The sequence below is a fragment of the Podarcis melisellensis genome (assembly GCF_964234715.1).
Source record: "Podarcis melisellensis genome assembly, chromosome: 7".
Classification (NCBI taxonomy): domain Eukaryota; kingdom Metazoa; phylum Chordata; class Lepidosauria; order Squamata; family Lacertidae; genus Podarcis; species Podarcis melisellensis.
Genome location: NC_138539.1, coordinates 56,231,342 through 56,253,410, shown reverse-complemented (window position 1 = coordinate 56,253,410; position 22,069 = coordinate 56,231,342). Strand labels below are relative to the sequence as shown.

The 22,069-nt window shown below is 47.8% G+C and overlaps 1 protein-coding gene across 3 annotated transcripts in view; it reads right to left on the bottom strand.

Moving 5' to 3' along the window:
- NFATC1 (nuclear factor of activated T cells 1) overlaps positions 1-14,949 on the bottom strand; it is a 128,811-nt gene extending 113,862 nt beyond the window's left edge. The window contains exon 1 of one of the 3 annotated variants that reach the window (XM_081919446.1): positions 14,354-14,949. In XM_081919446.1, the coding sequence (XP_081775572.1) occupies positions 14,354-14,372 (19 nt within the window). In that variant the 5' untranslated portion in view covers positions 14,373-14,949. Of the gene's footprint in view, positions 1-1,895; positions 2,280-14,353 lie in introns of those variants that run through there. The other 2 variants (XM_081919445.1, XM_081919447.1) reach the window with 2 other exon arrangements.
- Between the last annotated feature and the right edge of the window lie 7,120 nt (positions 14,950-22,069).

The following is a 22,069-nucleotide window of genomic DNA, read 5'->3' as shown; positions in this document are numbered from 1 at the left end:
CACTCATCCTGGTGGATAATGCTATAGGATTGCACTCTTAGAGTTCTATTTTCCTATGCTTTAACATGATTTGGTGATGATAGTACTTTTGGGGCAGTTTTAGCGTATGGGGGCGTGTGATAGTTGTCTGAATTGTAAAAGGCAGTTCTCAGGCCACCTCATAACTCCTTAGTACTTTTTTCCTGGGGAAATGCATGCTTATGCCGTAACCGGGTGAACTGTAAGACCTCACACTGCCGGTGGAACCCAGATACTTACTCTTACGTATCCACAGAATTCCACAGAAAAGTGATGGTTAACTTCTCAGGATGTGGGAAGGGGAGGCCTCTGCTTACGTTCAAGCTGCTTGCGAGAACTGAATCCCCACACAGTCATCACCAGTCCCTCCTCCTTCAAGCAGCATGTGGCAAACAAACCCCCACCCCCACAGAACTTCTCGAGCTGAGCAATCAGGAAAGGGGCTGGCCCCAGAGGTTTCCTGCAACTGCTGGGCTTGAGTAGTATTGCTGGGAACCTTTCATCAAGGACTGTCTTCAAAGGCCCTTCTGCTCCCAGACTGATGCAAGGACCAACTCAAGTTTCCCTAAGCTGAGATCTTTAAGATCCTCCCATGTCTTCTAGCCAAAGGTTCCTATTGAGCATGCTCAGAGTACACAAATGACTACGCAGACAAGTATATATACATACTATAAGAAGGTGGCATACACATAATTGACAAGGACTACGATGGTGTGACACTGGGGTTTGATGGTAGTGGGGCAGCCAAAAAGGTTCCATGTAACCCAGGCCCTTTTTCCAGCCAGAACTCATTTCCAGCACTTCTCAGGTGGGCGCCATTGCCATTGTAAGAGAACAAGGGAGGAGTTCATGGTAAGTTCTGGCACCTCTTTTTCTAGGAAAATAGCACTGGTGTAACCAGCATGTAAAACCTGGTCATCCCAAAGCACAGGCTGCCCTGGCTCATGGCGTTTCCCCTCCCACTCCCCTTCCTCTTTCTTCAGCCTCTTTGACCCTCCAGCCTGTCAAGCCCTTTGACTCTCCAGCACAGAAGGCAGCTCGCTGCAGCGTGCCTTGATCACTTTTATCCCACTGACCTCACAGCAGCCACGCAGGCGGCAAATGCTTCTGAATCCCAGTTGTTGGAAACCACAGAAGGGGAGCGTGCTCTTGCGCTCCAAGCCTGCTGGCTGGTTTCTCACCAGCAACTATTTGGGAACAGGACGCTGGCCTAGACGGGCCATTGGCCAGATCCAGCAGTCTCTCCTGGGTGCTCCATCTGAGAGGGCCTTTCTGCAAAAAGACACTTGCTTTGCCTTTACTCCTTCTAGCCCCACACATCTGCAAAGGCTTCTCAACACGCATCAGTGAAACCTGAATTCGACTTTTCCCTTCTTTCTTTCTTTTTTAAAAAAGGTGGGAAAAGGAGGTCACATTACCCTGAGACAACAGAAGCAGCAGCGCCTGTTTCGCGAGCCATTTGGAACAGGCAACCTCCTAGAACCTTAGAGCTGGAAGGGACCCCAAGGGTCCTCCAGTCCAACCCCCTGCGATCCAGGAATCTCATCTAATCCAAGTCTGCTCTCCTTAAAAACTCCCAAGGGGAGGAGTCAGAGATCCCACCACCACCTCTGCGGGGGAACTCTGCTCGCTTGATCCGAGCTGACCCGTCCCTTAGGGGAAAGAAGCGAGAGAGACGCTTCCATCGCAGCCACGGGAGGCGCCTCCAGATGGCTCCCTCCTTCCCTCCCTCGGCTCCGCCTCTGCCCAAGACCGTTCTTCCTCCGTCCCAGAAGAACCGCTATATTTAACGTGCTGCAAATAAACTAACCTCTTCTCTCTCCCCCCCCCCACCTTAAATCCCGGGAGGCTGGAGTCGCCGTGGCCTCGCCACCCACCTTTGCTGCCGGCGCCCTCATCGCTCTGGTTAAACTCGAAGAGGAAATCGAAATCGAACTCGGGCTCTTCCTCCTCCAGGCTGGTCATGGCTTGGCAGGGAGGCGCAGCGGCAGCGGCAGCGACCTCCTCCTTCTCCGACGGCGCGGGGGGAAAGTTGCTGCGGACGCTCTTCTCCCTTCGCAGCCCCCGGACACCTGTTGCCGCGCCAGCGAGCGAGGAGCCTCCGCCGCCTCTGGACAGGCCTGGGGGTCGCGCTGACCTCCGCGCCGGGCAAAGCTACCGGGGAGCTGCCTGCTCGCTGGCTGGCTGGCTGGCTGCAGGTCCCGGGACGGCGCGGCCCCTCCTGGGCGGCTGTAAGGCGAGCCTGGGGCGCGCGCTCGCTTATCGCCCGATCGCTGCCTGTCTGCGGGATCCTCCCCCTGCCTTTGTTGATCTACACCCGGAAACATCAACAAGCGACTTGCTCTGCCCGCCTCGCGCTCTCGCTCGCTGGCTGGTTCCTCTTTTTTTAAAATAAACCCTCTCTGCTCGGGTTACAGGCCCGGAGAGGGGAGGGGGTATTGCAGCCAGGAGAGGGACGCTGGCCTCTCGTCTCCTCTGCCGCGGCCACCTGTCCGAGTTAGGCTCCTGGGGGGGGGGAGGGGGGTCTACCTCCTTCTCCCTTTCAAGTCGGCTGCAGTGTTATTTGCTTCCATTTCTCTCTGCACCACCACCCCTTTCATCCACACATGCCTTGGTGAGTCTTTCTTACTTCCACAACCCCAATGGCCTTGGTGAGGTGGTCTGAAAGTTTTCCCTCAGATGCATATCCAAAGGCAGATGCATAACTCCTTTGCGGAGGCGTAGAAATTTTATGAAATTAATATTCCCTTCCAAAAAGAAGAGTACATTCTATGAATATATTTAGTGGGTGACCAGGAAACCCCTCAGCATGTTCCCCTGTGTGTTTAAAAACCTTCCTGCTGAAAACCCATAACTCTTCCAATTTTGTTGTGCTTCAGACAGTAATAATGTAGCATTGGGAAAGCACACAACTAATAAAGCAGAATAAAGCCATTGGTAATACTGTATACCTCCTCCTTCCATATGAACTGATCTGGACCCTGTGATCATCATCTGAAGCCCTTCTTCAATGCCTCATCCATGAGAGGTCCAGAGAGTGACAACTTGAGAATGGGCCTTTTCTGTGGTGACTCCCCGTGTGCGGAATGTTCTCTCCAGGGAGCCTCAACTGGCACCTTGGTTACACATTTTCTCTCTATGACCAAACATTTGGCTAATTAACAATCCATGGCCTTTCAAATGTGGTGGTGTTTTGTTGTTTTGTTATACCCCACCCATCTGGCTGGGTTTCCCCAGCCACTCTGCGTGGCTTACAGCACATAAAAATTGTAAAACATTAGACTTTTAAAATTTCACGATACAGGGTTGCCTTCAGACGTCTTCTAAAAGTCAGATAGTTGTTTATTTCCTTGACATCTGATGGGAGGGCATTCCACAGAGCGGGCGCCACCACCGAGAAGGCCTGGTTACCTGTAACCTCACTTCTCACAGTTTCTTTCTGTTTTATTATGTGTGTTCTCGTTTGTCTTCTCATCTTGTATTTTTATGTATTTTAATGTTGTGAAAGGTGGTATAAAAATTAAACAAATAAATACTACTATTGGGTTATTAACATGTTGTACAATATACCCACAATAAAACACCAGTCTAGAGGGGCCCTACAATAGTGGACATTTTTACTGCTTGATTATTCCTGGGCTTCTGGAGAAAAGGCAAGATATAAACTGAAAAAACAAATAATAAAATACCCAGAGGATATTAGCCCACAACAGCCAATTGTGGAGGAGACACTTAAGCCCTTCTTCCTGCCTTCTTTTCTATAGTCCTTGTGTTTTTGTTCTTCACGTTCATCGAAGGGCAAACATGATGGTAACCTAAAGTGGATCCATGAAGCATTTGGCCCATTTTGGAGACAGCAGGTGAGAGACTACAAATCACCCGAGCCCAAAAAGCCCACAGCTACAACCCAGATCACAACTTGTTCAAAAGAGAGCGAAGGTTCTTGCGGAACAAAACATGCAGTAATGGTGTGAACCAAACCCACACACCAAGTTATTCCAAAGAAGAGAGGGTTATCAATCATAGCCCTGAGAAGCCAGCCAACACCCTGAGACATGTTGGTGCCAAAAGTTGCCAACTCTTGAAACTCCCGTCTGGTATTTGGTGCCCAGAGCCAGGGTAGGTGGCGGGGGTGGCAGTGCTGGAGCTGGGAGCAGCATGCAGCCCTCTTAGGCAAGCCAACGGGTGGAATAAAAGCTGTTTTAGATAACCAGGTACAATTAAAATAACAAACGAGGAGCGGGGAGAGGGGGGAATCCCCCTTTGTCATATGGCAACGGGAGTGAAAGTAAAACAAAACAAAAAACCCAGCCATATCTTTTCTTTTGTCCTCATTGCTAAGTAATGCACTTGCTGCCTAGGGAAAATAAATAAATAATAATAATCCAAATGGCTCCCTCAAAGTATGGTATATTGGGCAGGCCACATCTTACAGGGGAGACCCTACCGCAGCCCTGTGTTAACATTTTGTTTCTAGCAATGGCAGTCCTGGGGGGCAGGGGGCAATGAAGCTGTGGGGCATTTACTTCACACCACAAACCCAAACCCACAGGCACTGTGTTAGGGGCACCGTTTCACTTCACATGTCTTTGTGAAGGAAGCAGTGATTGTCGACTGAATGGACAGGCTGTGTAGCTGCATCCTTTGCATGTGGCTGCACACCGATCCATTCAGCCTACAGTCTCAGCCAGTCCATAGGAGTTGGCTCGGAGTGTTGCTTCCGCTGTGGCCAGAAACGGTGAACACACTTGTGCCTCCAGAAGCATGCAAGAATCAGACGTGTGTGTGTGTGTGTGTGTGTGTGTCTTTCTCAGGGAAGATGAGCATTCTGCAAATTTCCCTAACGATAGTCACGAGAATGCCTGTGTCTGTTGCAAAGTCAAACAAGGGTGTAACCCTTTCAACAGTGCTGGCCTAAAACGTTTTGCCAATGGAAGCACCAAAAAGAGCCTCCTTCCAGCACACTACAGCCGACATTTCAAGAAGCCTCATTCAGACATCTGTTCCTGCCTTCATCATATATCCCTCTTGAATTTCACCACCTGAAACAGCCTGCCTGGGACAGACAGCCTTGTCTTCCAGCATTACATCTAATCTGGGTTTCTTTAGAAGTTACGTATGTACAACGCACATGTTAGAACTAAATTGTGAGAGGGGAACAAGGTTGTGTTTTAAAAGACGGTTTACCTCTGGGAGCCAACAACTGGTCCATATTAAATGCCCCTAACAGACACATTTATGAGTCCAGCCGGTGTCTGAAGGCAACGGCAGAGGTCTCAAAAATATATGAATGTAAGAAGAACCAGCTGGTCAGGCCAATGGTCCATCTAGTCCCACATCTTGTTCTCATGGTCACCAACCAGTTACATGTGGGACAAGAATACTCTCTCCTCCTGGGTTTTCCAGGAACTGGTATTCAGGAGCATACTGAACTATGGAGGCAGGACACAGACTCCATCACGACTAGTCACCATTGATAGACTCACCCTCCATGAGATGCATGTTACAACTCCAAGAGAAAATCTGTGAACTTTAAATCTGCTTCAGGAATTTTGGGTGTGCTAATGTCTGTTTTTGGGGAGTATGGTGTATTGTCATTTTCTGGGGATGCCTGTCTGCCACTTAGATATGGATATAGAGAGAATCCAAGAATTCTGGCATATCTATGTGCAGCTTATAAGCAGGCCCCTGTGCTTTTGTCCTGCGTTCCTCTCATGTGATGAATTTTTGGTCATGGTGATCTCTTGCAGAAGCATTCTTGGGAATTAAAATGTAAATGTAAGATACCTGAAATATGTAAGGGCTGTTCCTTAACACGAATTGTTGTTGTTGTCGCTGTTGGCACCTGCAAATGCATTTTTCTGTCTTCCTCAACCGCTGTTCTTTGCTCTGAACTATCTTTTGCTAAGTCGCCAGACCTGGATGATTAAGTGCTCAAGAGACGTTTTGCTTTCTTTCGGTGTGGACACATTGGCTTCCAGGTCAATCGCATGGCCAGTTTTTATGCACTGAAGTCAGCCAAAGCTGGCCTTTGCAGTAATTTCGTCATGTTTAACCAGCTGCACATATGCCATCCATCATCAAGTACCCACAAATGTGAGGAAAAACAACTTTTCTATGAACAGTAAATCTGAGTGGTACTGTTGAAGCAAGGAATTCCGTCTGGAGCAAGCAGGACAGGATTGTATTTTTAATAACTTATTTTGAACAGCTTTCCCTGGAGAATAACATTTCTGTTCGAAAATTGGGAAGCAGCTGATAAAATAATGATTTGCGCCCATGGATTTTTCCTTCTCTTCATTCTGAGATGTTTACGAGGCAAGTTCAACATAACAAATTTACTAAAAAACAAATAAACTATGGCTGACTCGACTTCCTGTTTAGAAAAAGTGCTGTGAATGGGTCCTTAGTAGGGTTTGTAGTTCCAAGGAAGTGGGGTTGTTCCAGTTGATGATTTCTGAATGTTACTTACCCCCCGCCCCCGCCCCCACAATGCACACACTTTTTGGGGGAAAGACTTGCATCTCTCACATTGTTTCTTTGCTTTTCTTCACCTCTTCTGCCTAACCTCCTACAAAGTAAAAAAAGCAATAGCAAGCTAACTAGGCTTAATGTCATAAACAACACATCCTTTTGGAGGGCATAAGGAATGGGGGGGTTGAGCTAAAAAGTCTGATACAGTCACCAGGGAACCTGGCAAGTGATAAGGTTTGTATTTCATTCCACTGGCAGACAACAGTCTAATCGACAAAGGTTTCCAGTTTCCCAGAGCACACTGATTAGGATGCACTTGTATCTTCTTGGCTGACTGACACATGATGAAGCCTTGAGGATGAATGGCAGCTGCTTGTCTGAGTGGGCTGGCAATTGGGAGGAGAGCTTGCAAGCAGCCTGCTTTTGGTTCCAACCAACAAGACCCTCAGTGAAAGGAAGGGGAATTGTCTGCAGATGCATTGCATTCATAGGCTACGAAATAACTTGGGTTGTGCTGCAACCAAGGTCAGCTGAACCTGGGTTTCAAATCTTCACCTGCTGGGTCTTATTTTAAGCTTAAGTACATTTTTCTAGTCCTTACATCGTGCAACGGTGTATTTGGGGTGGGGTGTTTTTTTGTGTGTGTTTTTTGGCACTGCCTGACCTTGCAGCAGTCAAGTTTTAGGAATGGGCTGCTAGGTTGCAATCCACAAGGCGGTTCAACTCAAGTCTTTGGCTTCCATTGCACTAATGTAGCTTAGATCTGAGAGCTTGAGTTCAAGCGATTTGTGGATCAGGCTAAACATACATTTCCCTTCAAGCTGTTTCCCGCACCCCACTTGCTAAGGATCACCAATCTTCTGGGAGGGGATAGTGAATAGCATTAGCAGTCATCACTATTACCACATATTATTTAGCTGCAGCACCCACTAGTGCCAATTGTTATATAAATCACACGAGAAAAAAGAATTTTAATAACAACAGACATGCATACAATGTACTAATTAAAATGTATGTTCCAAAACACTGGGGCTTCACATTTATAAAATGTGCTGTCATTAATTAAAGCCCAGAATAATGTCCAGAACAATAAACAAAAGTCTAGGGCAGACATGAAGACCATATGCTCCAACCAATATTCCTATTGCTCATCAGACCTATACTCCTTCCAATCTATAGTTTTAGCTCCTAGCACCCACAGTACTCACACTCACTCTGAAATAATTCCAGAATAAACCAGTAAAGGGATTCCCAAACTTAAGTCTCCAGCTGCTGCTGGACTACAATGCCCATCATCTCTACATAGCAGGACCAGTGGTCAGGGTTGATGGGATTTGTAGTCTAAATACCGCTTGAGACCCAGGTTTGGTAAACCCTGATCCAGTAATTTAGTGGGAGTGCCTCACAGTAAGTGTCTTTAGGACCACAACGCAAAGCAGTTGCTTCCCCCACCCCTTTAACAAGAAGCTGTTATTTGCATTGTTTGGCTTGTAATTAAATCTTTAAAAATGAGGTTTTTATAAACAAGGCTTTAATTGCCTGCTTGAAAAATACAGTGTTTCCCTTTAGCCAAGATAGTTTTACAGTCTGCAACATGCAAATGACCTCACCGTCCCAGAAGCCAGCACTACGGAGCTCCCAGATCTTCAAGGCTATATTTCAAAGGAATAGTTTTTAAAAGCAGTTATGGAAATGGTATTCCTCTATAGACTCTGGGAATCCCATTTTCCAGGATGATGGCTGAAAAGTCCATCAAAGAGTGCCAGGAAAAAAAACATTTTTTTTCCATGAGATCCAGTATGCTTCTCTCTCCCTTCCCCCTACTTTCCATAACAAAGTACTATATTGCCTTACACATTTTCTATTATGGTTTACACTGCTCTGGCAAACATCTGCTCCTGGTCCCCCCTGCCCCGGGCAGTTTGCAGAATCTGATACTGAACTGGTGGCAGTCACTGCTGGCCCATTTACACTGTTGCTTCAAACATTCTTAGCAAAGATGCTACCCAGGCATCTTGACAAGGAACTAGCTACGCGCTCTGATGTTGGGCAAGGGTGTGTTTGTGAGTGAGTGAGACCTAGCTTTGAATGAAAGAGGTTGTTGTTGTTGATTTAAGAGGCACATCTGCACCGCCGATTGGCAAGACAAACTACATTGTGAAATGTACCAGCTTTCCCTGCCTTTCGATTTCTTCTTGGCTCCCAGCTGTTTGTTCAAAGTTTGCTAGGCTGAATCACCAGGGCATTTTTTTAAAAAAGGACTTTGGCATCAGTTTTTAAACTACCATCCGGAAGAGCAGAATCATCATGGTAATTTTTTAATAGGAATTTGAGGGGGCAGGAGAGGAACCGAAATAAATAAAGGGTAGGAGAATAAGCGCCTTTGTCTCATGGTTTCTCCCCTTTGCTCATTCTGTTCTTAGTTAATTTGATTTCTAGTATTCGCTTTTAATACTTAAAAGTGAAGGAGCGCAACAGCACTGCTACTGGCACTGGAACCTCTGTTCCATTTAACTGAAGAAGCCTCACCCCCAAATAGTCCACCCATATCTGAAAGTTAAGGTCAAAATACATTAAGAATTTGTGTTCGCATTGTATGTGTGTGCACATGCGTGTGTGTTTCCAATGAACAAGATTTGACCCATTAATCTATGGAAACCAGTGAGTGCAGAAACAGACAATGAACTATCGGAAGCGATTTTCGGAAAACTGTTGCGTAATGTAGCTCTTAGAACCCAAAGATGCCTATGAACACTAAATGAATATCAGGAACAAAGTGTTAATAATGGCCGTCTACCCAGGGAACTTGAGAAACCGTCTTATACTGAGTCATTGGTTGCTGCAGCTTGTATTGTCAACCCTGACCCTCCAGGATTTCAGACAGCAGCCTTTCCCAGTCCTTCCTGGTGTTATGAACAAGCAAGACAACAGGCAGGTTTCCCAGCAGTGGGACCCACCAGCTGCTACAGTCCTCTTGAGCACCTTACCCCCAAAAGGGGATATTAGTCACTAGGCAATAATTATTCAACACGTCTGGGTCCAGGGAAATATTTTTAAGGAGGAGATGCACCACTGACTCCTTCAAGGCAGGTGGTTCTTTCCCATTCTCCAGTGAAGCACTGATCATTCCCTGGACCCACCAGGTTTTGCAAACCATCATGGATTCTTTTAAAGAAAAATCAAAATAAAAAATAATTTATAAGAGAGAAACGGCTGCCTCAGTGGGTTGAGCAACCCTCAGTCTTGGGACAATTTTGCTTAAATGCCCTCCACAATTAATCACCTGCAAAGCAGGCAATAATTATGAGGTTGCTGCAATTTCATTCTGCACTCATCTCCACTTGCATAGGAGACGTACCAGTGTGTCCAAAGTTGAGACGTAAGTTAATGAGAAAGGTGCAAAGCTTTTGCTTCTTTTGTGAGTTGGTGATAATAGTTAGCATCTCTCAAACAGAAACGTAAAATGCATATTTCATATTTGGTTCAGGCTAGATGTGCAGCTGTTTGCAGGATGAATTGAAGAGATCTGCCGAGCAGCACTAAAAGCACTGAGCCAACAACAACCCAGTGAGCATGCAAATTTACCTGCGTAAGCTAGAGAGTCTCATTGTGAGGAAACAAACGTAACTGTTGCAGCATTAAAATGCAGAGAAGGTTTTGGACACTGTAGCCAACGATGTCATCAAGAACAAAAGTGATTTTAAAAGACCTCTGAGGTTCATTCTTAGATTAGAGTTTTGTTGTGTTAAAAAGAGACAAAGGGCTAGTAGAGAGCAACGTGTTGCTGGAATTGGCACACAGAGTAAGGCAATCTGGGGAACTCTAGCAAAGAAACTGGAAGCTGCAGCCCAGTGTGGTTTGCTAGTAGGGCATCCCAGTCCACTGTAGCATCATTTTACAAAGTTTGTGCAGCAAATATTGCTTGAAATACTTCAGTGGGTCTTGAAATACCTAAGGTCAATGGATCAAACTTACTGCATACCCAATAACTAGGGGGTCACATAGTTCTGCTTCTAGCAAGGAGCTTTTGGTTTTAACAGCTACATCCCAGGCAGAAATTATGTGCTCAACATGTGATGAAAATAGACTCGTTTGTATAATATTTGAATGTTTGTCTTTCTATCTATCTTCTGTTCAGCCATTTTGACCGCACTAGTAGCTATTGTCTTTCTTCTTTCCTGGCAGCCTTTAAACCTCTGTTAGCCAACATGCAAATATATGTGCCAGTTGTCATGTTTTCCTTGATTTTATGGCTTCATACGTGTACAAGCCTGTACAACTAATGATTGGCCAAGCTGAGCACCAGCAAGACTACCAGACCTAAGGAATACTTTGCAGTAGCACCCGCCCTCCCCAGTTTTGCAGTCCTAAGCATACAGTGACAACTGTGAAGTTTTATTGAGCTCTTGGTGGGTCAACATGATGAGTTGGCTCCAATCATTTTAATGGTTCAAAACTGTACAGGCCTTCCGAAGGAGAATGCAGATGATCATATACTGAACAGTGCTGTACAACAGAGAGTATGCAGCTAACAAAGGGAGCTACTCAGCCATCTCAGGCAAACATCTGTAACTTAGATCACAATGAATGTCAGTTAACAGGATTGTGTTTTCAGCCTTTCTGAGCCTGGTAGCCTTTAGGTCTTGTTGGACTCCAACTTCCATCAGTCCCAACCATCACTGCCCAATGGTCAGGGTTGATGGGAATAGGAGTCAAAAACATCTGGAAGGTACCATGTTGTAGAAGGCTGGTGTAAATGAGCCCACAGACTGAAGTCTTGGCATCATTGGGGGGGGGTGCAATACAACACTACACATATCAAAGCAAAGGTTATTTCAAGCCAGAAGCCTTCTTTGAAAAAAATAAAGCTTGAAATATTACAAAGATGTTCAGAGCTGTGCTAAGTCCCATACAAAAAGCTGAGAAGTTCATTTCACTTGCCTAAACAGATTGAGGGCTTCGCTCCTCTACTCACAGGAGCAGGTCCCGTTGAAGTAGAGGCAGCATTATAAAAATAATTTACAGCTCAAAGGAAGATCTCATTTTTAAAAAGGAACAGCCATACCTATTTCTATACAATATAGTACTATGCAGAATCATTAGCTATCTATGTAATACACAGGAGCCAACTCCTAGGGGCTGAGGGCCCTTTGCCTCCCCATAAAATATTTGAGGAGGGCAGGGCCTACCAAAGTTCATGGTCATTGCCTTTCAAATAGTGTGTGCGTGTGTGCTGTGTCTTGTGATTGGTTATGTGGGGCAGGAGTTACTTGCTCTCCCGGCCAATATTTTGTTCAATTTCTTCATAGTTTACATATTAGTATATCAAGTGATAATTGGTTTTTTCGAATGTTCGTGGTATGAAAGAATTGTCTTGATCTATTATTTAAGGCAATTTAGAGGTGACATTTGCTTCTTCCTGCCTTTTAAAATAGTTGGCTACTGTACAGTAGTTGACTGCTATTGCAAAAGTACACTTAAGGGGGCAATCCTATGAGAAGAGCAGCTTCAGATGCAGTGGATCTCTGGTTCGGACAGCCAGGCTCAGATGATATTCCCTGGCTCAGCAAAAGATATGACTGTAATAACTTGCTCATGCCAGCTCAGTCCAGGATCAGCCAGGGGCTGGGGTAGTGGTGGGGCTGGGATTTAGGAGGGAACCTAGGACTGTTCAGCTCAGTCACATGACCTAGCAACCTGGGAGCGACTCAGCTGCTGAATGAAGTAGGAGCTGGCGTAACTTTACACCGGTTGAACTTACACGTAGCTTTTCGTCTGTTTCTTGTGCATTGGATTGCTCCCTTAATTGTCATTCAACAGACTATTTGGAAACTGAAGCACTTTAAACTAATTAATTTCCCCCTAATCCTAATCATGGAATGAGCATCATTGGACCTTGATCCTAAGTGCATTCACTCAGGCGTAAGTCCCAGTGAGATCAATTGAGACGACTTTTGAGTAAGCATGCTCTGACTTGCAGCTTTCCGTTGAGCTGATTTCCCTTGGGAGCATCAGGAATCGCTTGCAAGTAAGACTACAATTGTAAGCACCCCTGTTCAAAAGTGCATTCCACATTAATTTGAAATAAATCCTATGATGGTCACTAAGGTAGCAAATGTTCAGGTCTAGGATGTAGTGCCTTACCCGTAGCTCCTTGACCTTTAACAGAGATGTTATAAAAAGTGGAGTGCAACTGAAGGGTGCAATCTTTTGCATACCTAATTGGGTAGAAGCCCTATTGACCAAGACCACAAATTCTGAGTGAATATGCATAGGATTGTGTTTAAATCCAATTGCTCTAGTAGTTTAACTGGTTTGTAGGTGAGGTTACTGAAAATCGCTGCCAACTGGCATCAGGTAGGCGCCTTCACTGTTTTAGGTGCTTGGTAAAAATGTTTCTGTTTAGACAACCCTACCCAGACACGTAGAAAGTTTACATGTGTATTGATCTGTTTTATCACTTTCTCCTGGTTTTAATTATTTGGATGTTTTAAATGGCAGTTTTAAAACTGGTTTTGTCGTTTTACAGCTTTGAGCAAGCAATATATAAATTATATGAAATAAATAGAACACTGTTAGGTTCCGGGAAGTGTTGCAGTTCAGTGGTCTACCACATGCTTTCTGTGCAGAAGGTCCCATGTTCCATACCTGGTATCTCCAGGTAGGGCTGGCAAAAGCCATTCCTGACAGAGTCTCTGCCAGTCCATGTATGTAGACGGTGCTAAGCTAGATGGACCAAACATTTTGAATTGCTATAAGGCAACATCCCATAAAACAAGTTGCTTTGGAATCTTAAGGAAGCCCATGGAACTACTCTAGAACAGCGAGTCACCTTTGCTTTCCTGCAATGCAGTTTATCCAAAGGCCATTTTATGAAAGTTTCTTGAATCTCCACAACAAGGCAACAGCGAGGGGAGAAAGATGGAGGTAGCCGAACCAAGGAAACAAACAGACCATTTTTGAAAGAAGTTGGGGAAGGGGAGGAGACTAGTGTCTTTTCTTAAGGTTTGAAAGTATCCCTAGACTTTAGAAATCGAGAACGGTAAAACGGTTTTTTTTAAATTAGAGCAGGGCGTGTGCTCTGTCAGACCTCGGCTTCCTCCTACCCTAGCCGGCGCTATTAAATGCTAGCATTTAGTGGTTAGAAGTAATTTGACGGGCTGGATTGGTTCTGCACACTGTTAACTCTGTAAAATATCGGCGCGCACAATGCACAGAGGCAGCCGCGTACTCTGAGAACTCCACTGTGTCCTGGGATTCCTTTGGTTTCAGAAGGAGGCTGCTCCACCCCTCCGATCCCTTTCCACCGGCTCCCATAAGCATTGCTCTGTTGCACATCCCGCGTAAGCAAGGCGCCTGCCCACACGCAGCAGCCGGCAGCTAGTCAGCCAGCCCACCCCAAGGGACTCCGGCGATGCCCCTTAGAATAAAAATTAAAAGAGGGGGCGGGGGGGGGGAACCCAGCCTTTCCCTCTCCGCCTTGAGCTCAAGGATCTGGCAGCGCCCAAGGCCAAGTTCAGAGAGGGAGAGGAGACACCTATTGGCAAGAAGTCGCAGCAGGCAAAACGAAAAAGAAGAAGGGGGAAAAAGCTGAAGGCTGCTTTGGGGAAACACCAGGGGGACACCGCTTCCCTCCTCCCAAGCGCAGCCGCCAGCCAGGCCCTCCCGCCGGTACACACACACACAGACACGCGCACGCGTGCACACACAGCCCGGCGCCTGCCCGGGTTTCCCTTGGCGCGGCTCTCCACAGAAGCAACAGCAGCAAAAATGTCAGAAAAGGCAGAGAAGAATCTGCGTCGGGAGAGGAGAAAGCGGGAGAAAGAGGCTCCGGGAGAGAGAGCCACCAGCGGTACTTTACCTTCTTCTGCCGATTTCATGCTGCTGCGACGGGACGGACGCGCACCGAAAGTTTCCCTTTCACCACCACTGGGCTGGATCTCGAGGCGCCAAGAGGATTTGGTTCAGAGGATCGCCGCTTGGCATCCGCTCAGCACAAAAAGAGAGAAAGTGAGGTGGAGGCAGAGGGAAGGAGGTAGATCCTCTCTCTCGCGCGTGTGTCTTCACGCCCACGTAGCACAGCGCGCGTCTCCAAAGCTATTAAATGGAGACTCCAAGCTGGTGTTTCCCTCTCGCCACGGAATTTGGAAAGCCAAACGCGCGCAGGGGAGGGGGGGAGTTGTTTTTTTGTTTTTAAACAGAATAAAGCTGGATCCTAAGCAGATGTCATTGAAATGAGCGTTGAGTGGGACGTGGGGAGAGAAGGGAAGGGAAGGAGGGGTGGTAAGGGCAGGCGCAAGGGATCCTGCCCCAAAGAGGAGCGAGAGAGAGCGCTTAGGAAGTTACTCACACGCGCTCTCCCTCCCTTCTCCCGGTGTCTTATTCAGGGCCGGGGTTTATTTTGATCAGGAAAGTTTGCAGAGTCTCTAAGTCTCTCTCTGACGCACGGCTGCTCGGTGACTGCTGCCTTTTTAAAGCTGGAAAACACCCCCCTCCCTCCTTCCCCCTCCCAGCCCCTCTCCCCGCCCAGAGCCCCGTGATGTCACGGGTCCTGCGAGCTCCTCTCAGCTGCCTGGCGAAGGAGTCAGCCAGCCGAGCCAGCGGAGAAGAGCGCTGCAAGCTGGAGAAGAAAAGTCCTAGAGGAGAACCCCTCTCTCGCTCCGCTCCACCTCCAGCGGATTCTGCTGAGCAGGCAGATCTTCGCCACCGTCGAGGCTGCGACCCAGAGCACCCACCTAACCGATTCTATCTATCCCCGAAGTTGGGTGCGCGGGGGACCTGATGTCTGAGAAATGTGAGCCGCAGATCAATGAAGGTGGGGGGAAGAGGGGCTGGAGAGAGGAGCGGAGAGGGACCACGCATGCTGAAATCATTAGGCTGAGGAAAGGGGGAAAAATCTCAGGCTTCCCCCGCTGTGGAAATTTGGAAAAGAGCATCAACTGGCAAGCATCAGGAAGGAAAATCCCATTCTGCTAAATTACTAACAGACTCCGAAGAGTTAGTTTCGATAGCTGAGATTTATTGAGATGGGTCTTATTCCGTAAATATTTCAGCAGCGCCGTTTTGAATCAACCCGGGAGGAGTGAAGTGGCGCGTTTACAGCTCCTCCCTCTTTAAAGCAAAACATACACACGCACACACAAATACACAGTGGCACTTGAAAGTATAGGCTGCGATAACTTTTTATGAAGGCCCCAAACAGTATGCGGGGCTTTGGTATCGTTCAAGCCTTCTGTTAATTCAATCCTTTCCCGCCGAGCGTTTTGCATTATATCACTGCTGCTCTTGATTTGCCAAAATTTAAAAAACGGGAGGGTGGGTAGAATTCCTCGCTGGAGTTGACAAAAAGAAGATCTGGGCGGTTAAAATCTCGGGTGCATGAATAAAAATAACAACCACCACCCAGTAAATCTACTTCACAACACTCCATTTGTCTGGGGAAAAGGAAGCTCTGCCGACTCAGTGAATAAGGAGAAGCCGGTTATTTGTGTTCGGGAACTGCTGAAAACGTGCTACATTTGGCACGGACCTCAGACAGAGCTTAGCGTAACTTCTGGGGCGGTTTCCTCCCCAACCGAGCTCTAGGCTCCTAAGTGCTTCACAACGTCAGTGAAATTCTAGTGTAGCGAGAGAGATCTCCGAAAGAAGGGGCGCCGCACGCCCCCCCCCCCGCTTTTTAGCTCCTGCAGGAGTTCTTTGCAGAGTTGAGTTCGGAAGGAGAGCGAATGCGAGCACGTGCGCGCGGGGAGGGCGCGCCGAGGCAGGCTTGCTCGGCCTGTGGATGGGTTGCAATGGAAGAGGCTCGTCGCGACCCGCTTTTTGAGACTTTCTCTGCGAGTGGGAAGCTGACAAACCCTTCACAGAAATCAGTAGGGTTGATCCCGAGTCAATATGCCACGTTTCTCAGGTTAGGAGCGCTCAGTAAGATTGGTAGAGGTTAGACTTCCTCAGGGTCGTGAGATCGAGACCCACGCTGGGCAAAAGAGCCCTGTTTTGCAGGGGGGTGGACTAGATGACCCTCGAGGTCCCTTCCAACTCTACATTTCTATGATTCTATGACCTCTCTTCCTATCCGGAAGCGTTGCAACGGGCCCTTCTCCTCCTGATTTTGCAGCTCCACCCCAAATTCTTGAGTGGTACAAGTCCTTTAACACCCAAGTGATGTGTGCCCAATATGTGGCTCCATCAGCCGGCCTACATAGGAGCGGTATCATACCGCTCCTACGATTCTGCTGCTACATACTGGACAGAACCGAGCTGATACAATAGGGACATTTCCTAGCTTTTCTGCTCCCCTTTTGCCACTGTTGGGGCGGCTTGGCGCTTCCCGGTCTTGACCTGGGAATGCCGTCCGCAGATGCACGAAGGGTAGCCCCCGCCCTTTGTTGGGTAGGAGGGAATTGGGGGACAAATGAAAAACCAAGGAGGGATGTTGGTGGGAGGAACGCACGAAGCCTCCTTTTAGTGAGTCCAAACACTGATCCATCCAGTCCAGGGTCGCTCACATTGATTGGCAGTGGTGACTCTCCAGAATTTCTGGCGGGGGTTCTCCCTGGAGCGCAGAGGACCTTTGGCCGCAAGGCATGGACTCTGGCAACAGAGTACAATGGCCATCCCTTGAGTTTTAGTTTCCACTCGTTTTCGGAGTTTGGGGAGTTCCCCTTCATAGTAAAACCGCCGGCGTTATTTCTTCAGATATAGAGGAAACAGGACGTGCCTGGTGGGCGAAGGGTTAGGGTTCTTCAGTTCGCTCAACCTGCATGTATCTGATCCCGCGTTTATTCCACCCCTCTTGGCCATTAAAATCGTAGGGGGACATTTCTAGAGCTGGAGTTGAAGGGACAAGGGGGGGGGGGAGAGAAACAGAAAAATGAGGTTTGTTGACACTTAGCGCCTGCGGACCCGCAACCACGACGCGCTCTGGCACACAGGCACGCACGCTCACACATCTCCAAATAGACGTGCGGATGTTCCGAGCACAGCGGGATGTGCCGGACTTCAAATATACAGAGGCGAAACAGGAAACGTCCATCTCCTCTTGACACAGACCACTGCAGCGACACGTGCGCCTACAGAAGCGCAGCACTTGCCCGGGTATTCGCTACCACCGCAGAAGCAAGAGTTGGCACCCTGGTCTTTGCCCTGCGGACCTGGATATACCCAGTGGAGGACCTACATTTTGAGGGGTCCTGAAGCTTGCTGGGGGGCCCTTCGCAGCCAGCAATGAGGTCTGGGTAACCACCGTTGTCTTCTTCAGTGGGGTTGTTCCATGACAGATCACCACAGATTTCCAACATCTGCGCTACTGACTCTCAGACTTTGGGATTGTTGAAATATACACAATAACAACAAAAGAATAATAATAATCATCATCATCAATTTGAGGATTAGGGGCCCTGTAGTTTAAGCTTCATTCTTTTTATAGTAGATCGCCCCTGGGCATACCACATTCTTATGGCATCGTGTGTGTCCCCCCCCCCCCCAATGAATCGTACTTTAAAAAAACCAAGCTGGAAATACATGTGGGGGCAGAGGAGTTAATGAATTGTTTAAGGCTATGGGGGTGTGTGTTTATATTTGGTAGAAGTTGGTGGGGGGAGCTTGTGAAGTTTATTTCTCTGTTTTTCTCCCCACAGCTGGCCAGAAAAAGCACCCACACATGGTATCAATGTTTCCAGCAGGAGAGCATTCGATCGGAACACCAAGAGATGACTTGCACGTGCAAAGGGGCCATCACGGGTCTAATACCCCCGAGCGGTGCTTCCATGTTCGCGCGCGCGCGCACACACACACACACGCAATCCAGCTGTAGGAAAGTGGCGCACGCGTGCGCACACGCGACGGGGTGGGCATTTATCCCAGAGAAGAGTATGCGTTGAGGGAAAGTTGAGCGCGCGTGCTGTTCATCATCAACCCGGTGCCCGCACCGCCTGGGTGCTGGACGCCTCCTGCTGCTATAGTCGTCACTTTGAATGGAAACAGGGATGCGTTTTGGGGAGCGGGGAACCATCCCTTGCGGGAGGGGCCGTAGTTCAGTAGCACAGCAGCACATGCCTGGCTGACACGCAAAAAGCACGGCTTCCATCCCCGTCGTCTCCAGGTAGGGCTGTGAGAGGAGCGACACACACATACTGTACACACCGCCAATCTGAAACCGCGGAGAGCCGCTGCGAGTCCAAAAAAAAGAGGGGCTAAAGCTGTGATTCGATGGAAGGCAGCTCCCTAGGTTTCCTCCGCGCCACCACAACACACACACACACACACACACACACGTGCGCAAGGAAGCCGTCTTCCCCACAGCAGCCCTCGCCAACGCCGGCCCGCCAGCCCCCCACGCGCGCGGGGGGGCGTCCCGGCAGAAGCCACCCAAGTCCTCTCTCCGCCTCCTTCCCTCTTCCTCGAGGGCCGCCCCCCCACCAGCCCCCGCGCTGGCTCTGAGGCAAGGGCAGGCGCGCGGGCGGGAATTTTGTGTGTGGAGGCTCCCCGCTTCAGCTCCGACAGGCTGCTGAGTGAGGATGAAAGCTGCTCTCGCCCTGCCTGCCTCCTCCTTTCCTGTCTGCTTCCAGGGAGCTCTCGCTCGCTCGCTCTCCCTCCCGCTTCTCCGGCGCTGAAATGACGGAATCCCCAGTCTGTTGCCTCCTGTTTAATGCCGTTGCCTGGACCACCGTGGCTCGGCTCCAAGTCCGAGGGAGTTTTCGAGGGGGGAGGAGGGCGGCGGGAACAGCAGCGGCGGCAGCGGCAACTGCCGCCAGCTAACCTTGGCCGCCTGGGCTGCGGCGCGCAGCTGGCCCCACCGCCAGATGTTCCCGCTTGCTCGCTGGGCCCAGGCGGCCCCCAGCGCCGGCTCCCCACGCCGCCGTTCCCGCCACCAAGCTGAGGGAAGCTGTCTCCTCCCGCCTTCTGCTGCTCTCTCCCTTGCCCCGCCATTTCTCTCCCTCTCGCTCCCGTCGCCTCCCTTCTCCTGAAGTTTGTTTACAAGCGCTACCAGGAGAGGCTGCGAACCTGACTTTATTTTAGGGATTGGTGATGACTAACAAAGTTACAAGAGAGCTTTTAGTACCGAAAAACAAGCCTATTTTTAGTCGGGCCTGTTGTTTCAGTGGCTGGACTGTAGCAATTTCACCCCTACGCCCCTTCCAGATGCCAGCTAACTCCTGGCGGAGAGGTGCCCTGGGAGAACAACGCACAAATAGAGAGAGAGACAGAGAGGCCTGTTCCAAGTTTTGCACCAGAAGGCATGTAGCAGTTAAGAAATAAATAACCTGCCTGAATCAACTCGAGGAATCCCACACATCATTGTTTTGGATACAATTGGTTTTAATTTAATTTGGCGTTTCCAGGACACAGGCCCCACGGCTGTTTTCCACCTCCCTTCAGGCCAAAGGCAACCCTCAAAAGTGTCAGGTGCACTTTCGGTGACCTCTCTGCCTTGGGACAGCGGAGCCCTGATGCTGGAGTGGGAATAATGCTCTGCATTCATCGAGGACCCCTCCTTTACCTTCCTATTTATTTAAAACATTTCTTCGCCACCCTTCATCTGGATGGAGTGCAGGGAAGCATGCAACAGGACCGGGCCCTGCAAGTCAGTGGGAGGAGGTGTGTGCCTCCTTTAAGCACAGCAGGAAAATATATGGCATATACGTCTCTCATCACTGCCTTGCTGTGGGGAGAGCTGCGCTAGGTCACACAGTGACCACAGCTTAATGCAGGTCAGGAGTTGGCAGTATTATGGCCCACATCTAAGGAAGTGGAGAACTTGGTTCTATATGCCCAGTGGCTTTTCCCAAAAGCACAGACACACACACGTGCTTCACGACAACCCTGGAAAATCAGTAGATTTCAAAGGGGCGAAAAGGGAACTCATCCCACCCGATGTATGCAAAAGGCCTGGCATCACCTAAAAGTAGTGTTCAGACTAGGCACCGGGAAGTTCCAGATTCAAATATTTCCACAGCACACACTAGACATGCAAAAAAAACCCTAGAGTCCTCCAACCCAGTAGTCCCCCAATCTACAATATGGTAATAACAACATTAATAATGTCACCATCATGTCGTAATCACTATAGAGAAATCACATTATTACGATTCCCCTTCCTCTTTTAACAAGTCCAGGGATGCTAAGAGGAATAATGCATATAATAGAAATGTAAATGATGGTTTAATACACAGGGTTGCTGTGAAGATTAAAGAGATTGTTTATATGAAGCGCTTTGAACTTTAAACATGAAGTAAGTGCTTAGTATTATAATTATTTATGTGAGGGAAGCAGCATATAAAGAAAAATAATAACATAACAATATATATATAATATAATAAATGAATACCTTATTGAAGTTGAAATGAGGTACTTATTCTAGGGAGAGTTTTGAATGAAGGACATGGGTGTGTGATTCAGAAGACCAACTCCTGCCAATTTGGTGCTTGAAGTAGAATGTACCAGTATTCTGGAGGTTATTGCAGTGGGTATGTTGAGAGAACAAAGTAGCCAACAGTGTCGTTTTATGGATAGGAGTGAATTAACTGCTTTCCACTCTACTTTATTAAATGCAGTATGACTTGCACACATTTTCACCAAAAGTTCAAAATTTATTTCAAAATTCTGTCCATCTGGTGCTTCTGATGGTGTATAAATATGCTTCCTCCCTGTTTTCCACCATTTGGGTAAGATTTATGCTTTTTGGGGTCCCTTTAAAACCTTGCTGTTTAACCATGCAGATATTCTTTTGCATTATGGTAGCTTGAACCTTTTTCAGGTGATATAAGAATGAGTTGCACAATTGATCAGAGTCCCACTCGTTGTGGTTTTAAATACAGTGGTACCTCAGTTTACATACACTTCAGATTACATACGCTTCAGGTTACAGACTCCACTAACCCAGAAATAGTACCTTGGGTTAAGAACTTTGCTTCAGGATGAGAACAGAAATCGTGCTCCGGCGGCACGGCGGCAGCAGGAGGCTCCATTAGCTAAAGTGGTACCTCAGGTTAAGAACAGTTTCAGGTTAAGAACGGACCTCCGGAACCAATTAAGTACTTAACCCGAGGTACCACTGTACTCTCCAAGCTTCCTGAAGGGATTTGACTCTCCTAACTGAGCCTTTCCCCCCTTCTTTTTATATAATCCTCTTATTTCGGGGTGGGGTAGGAATTGCCTTTTCAAATTTAGGTTGGCTGTGTCCTAGTCACTTATAAGTTTAGTTTTATAGCTTTGTGATCATGGCTTCCAAACCATTTAAACTATTTACATCTTGTGCTAGATCCTGAGCACTGTTTAGAATTAAATCAATAATTGCTTCTGTCATGACTTAACAGTGCAATCGTGTGCGCACTTACCTGTAAGACTTTCTTCTGAGCAAATATGCTGGGGATTATGCTGCCCCCATTTATATTTATATTTCCTCAAATCATTTATATTTCCTCAAATCAGACCATTCATATTGGGTTGGTTCCAGAGATGCTGTGAGCAGAGATTCCCTCCCGGGACAGGGAAGGGTGTGACCTCTCTCCCATGCCTCCTGAAAACCTGGAGGCTTGGAGGAAATAGTGTGGAAACAGAACTGTCACTGTGGAGGGAA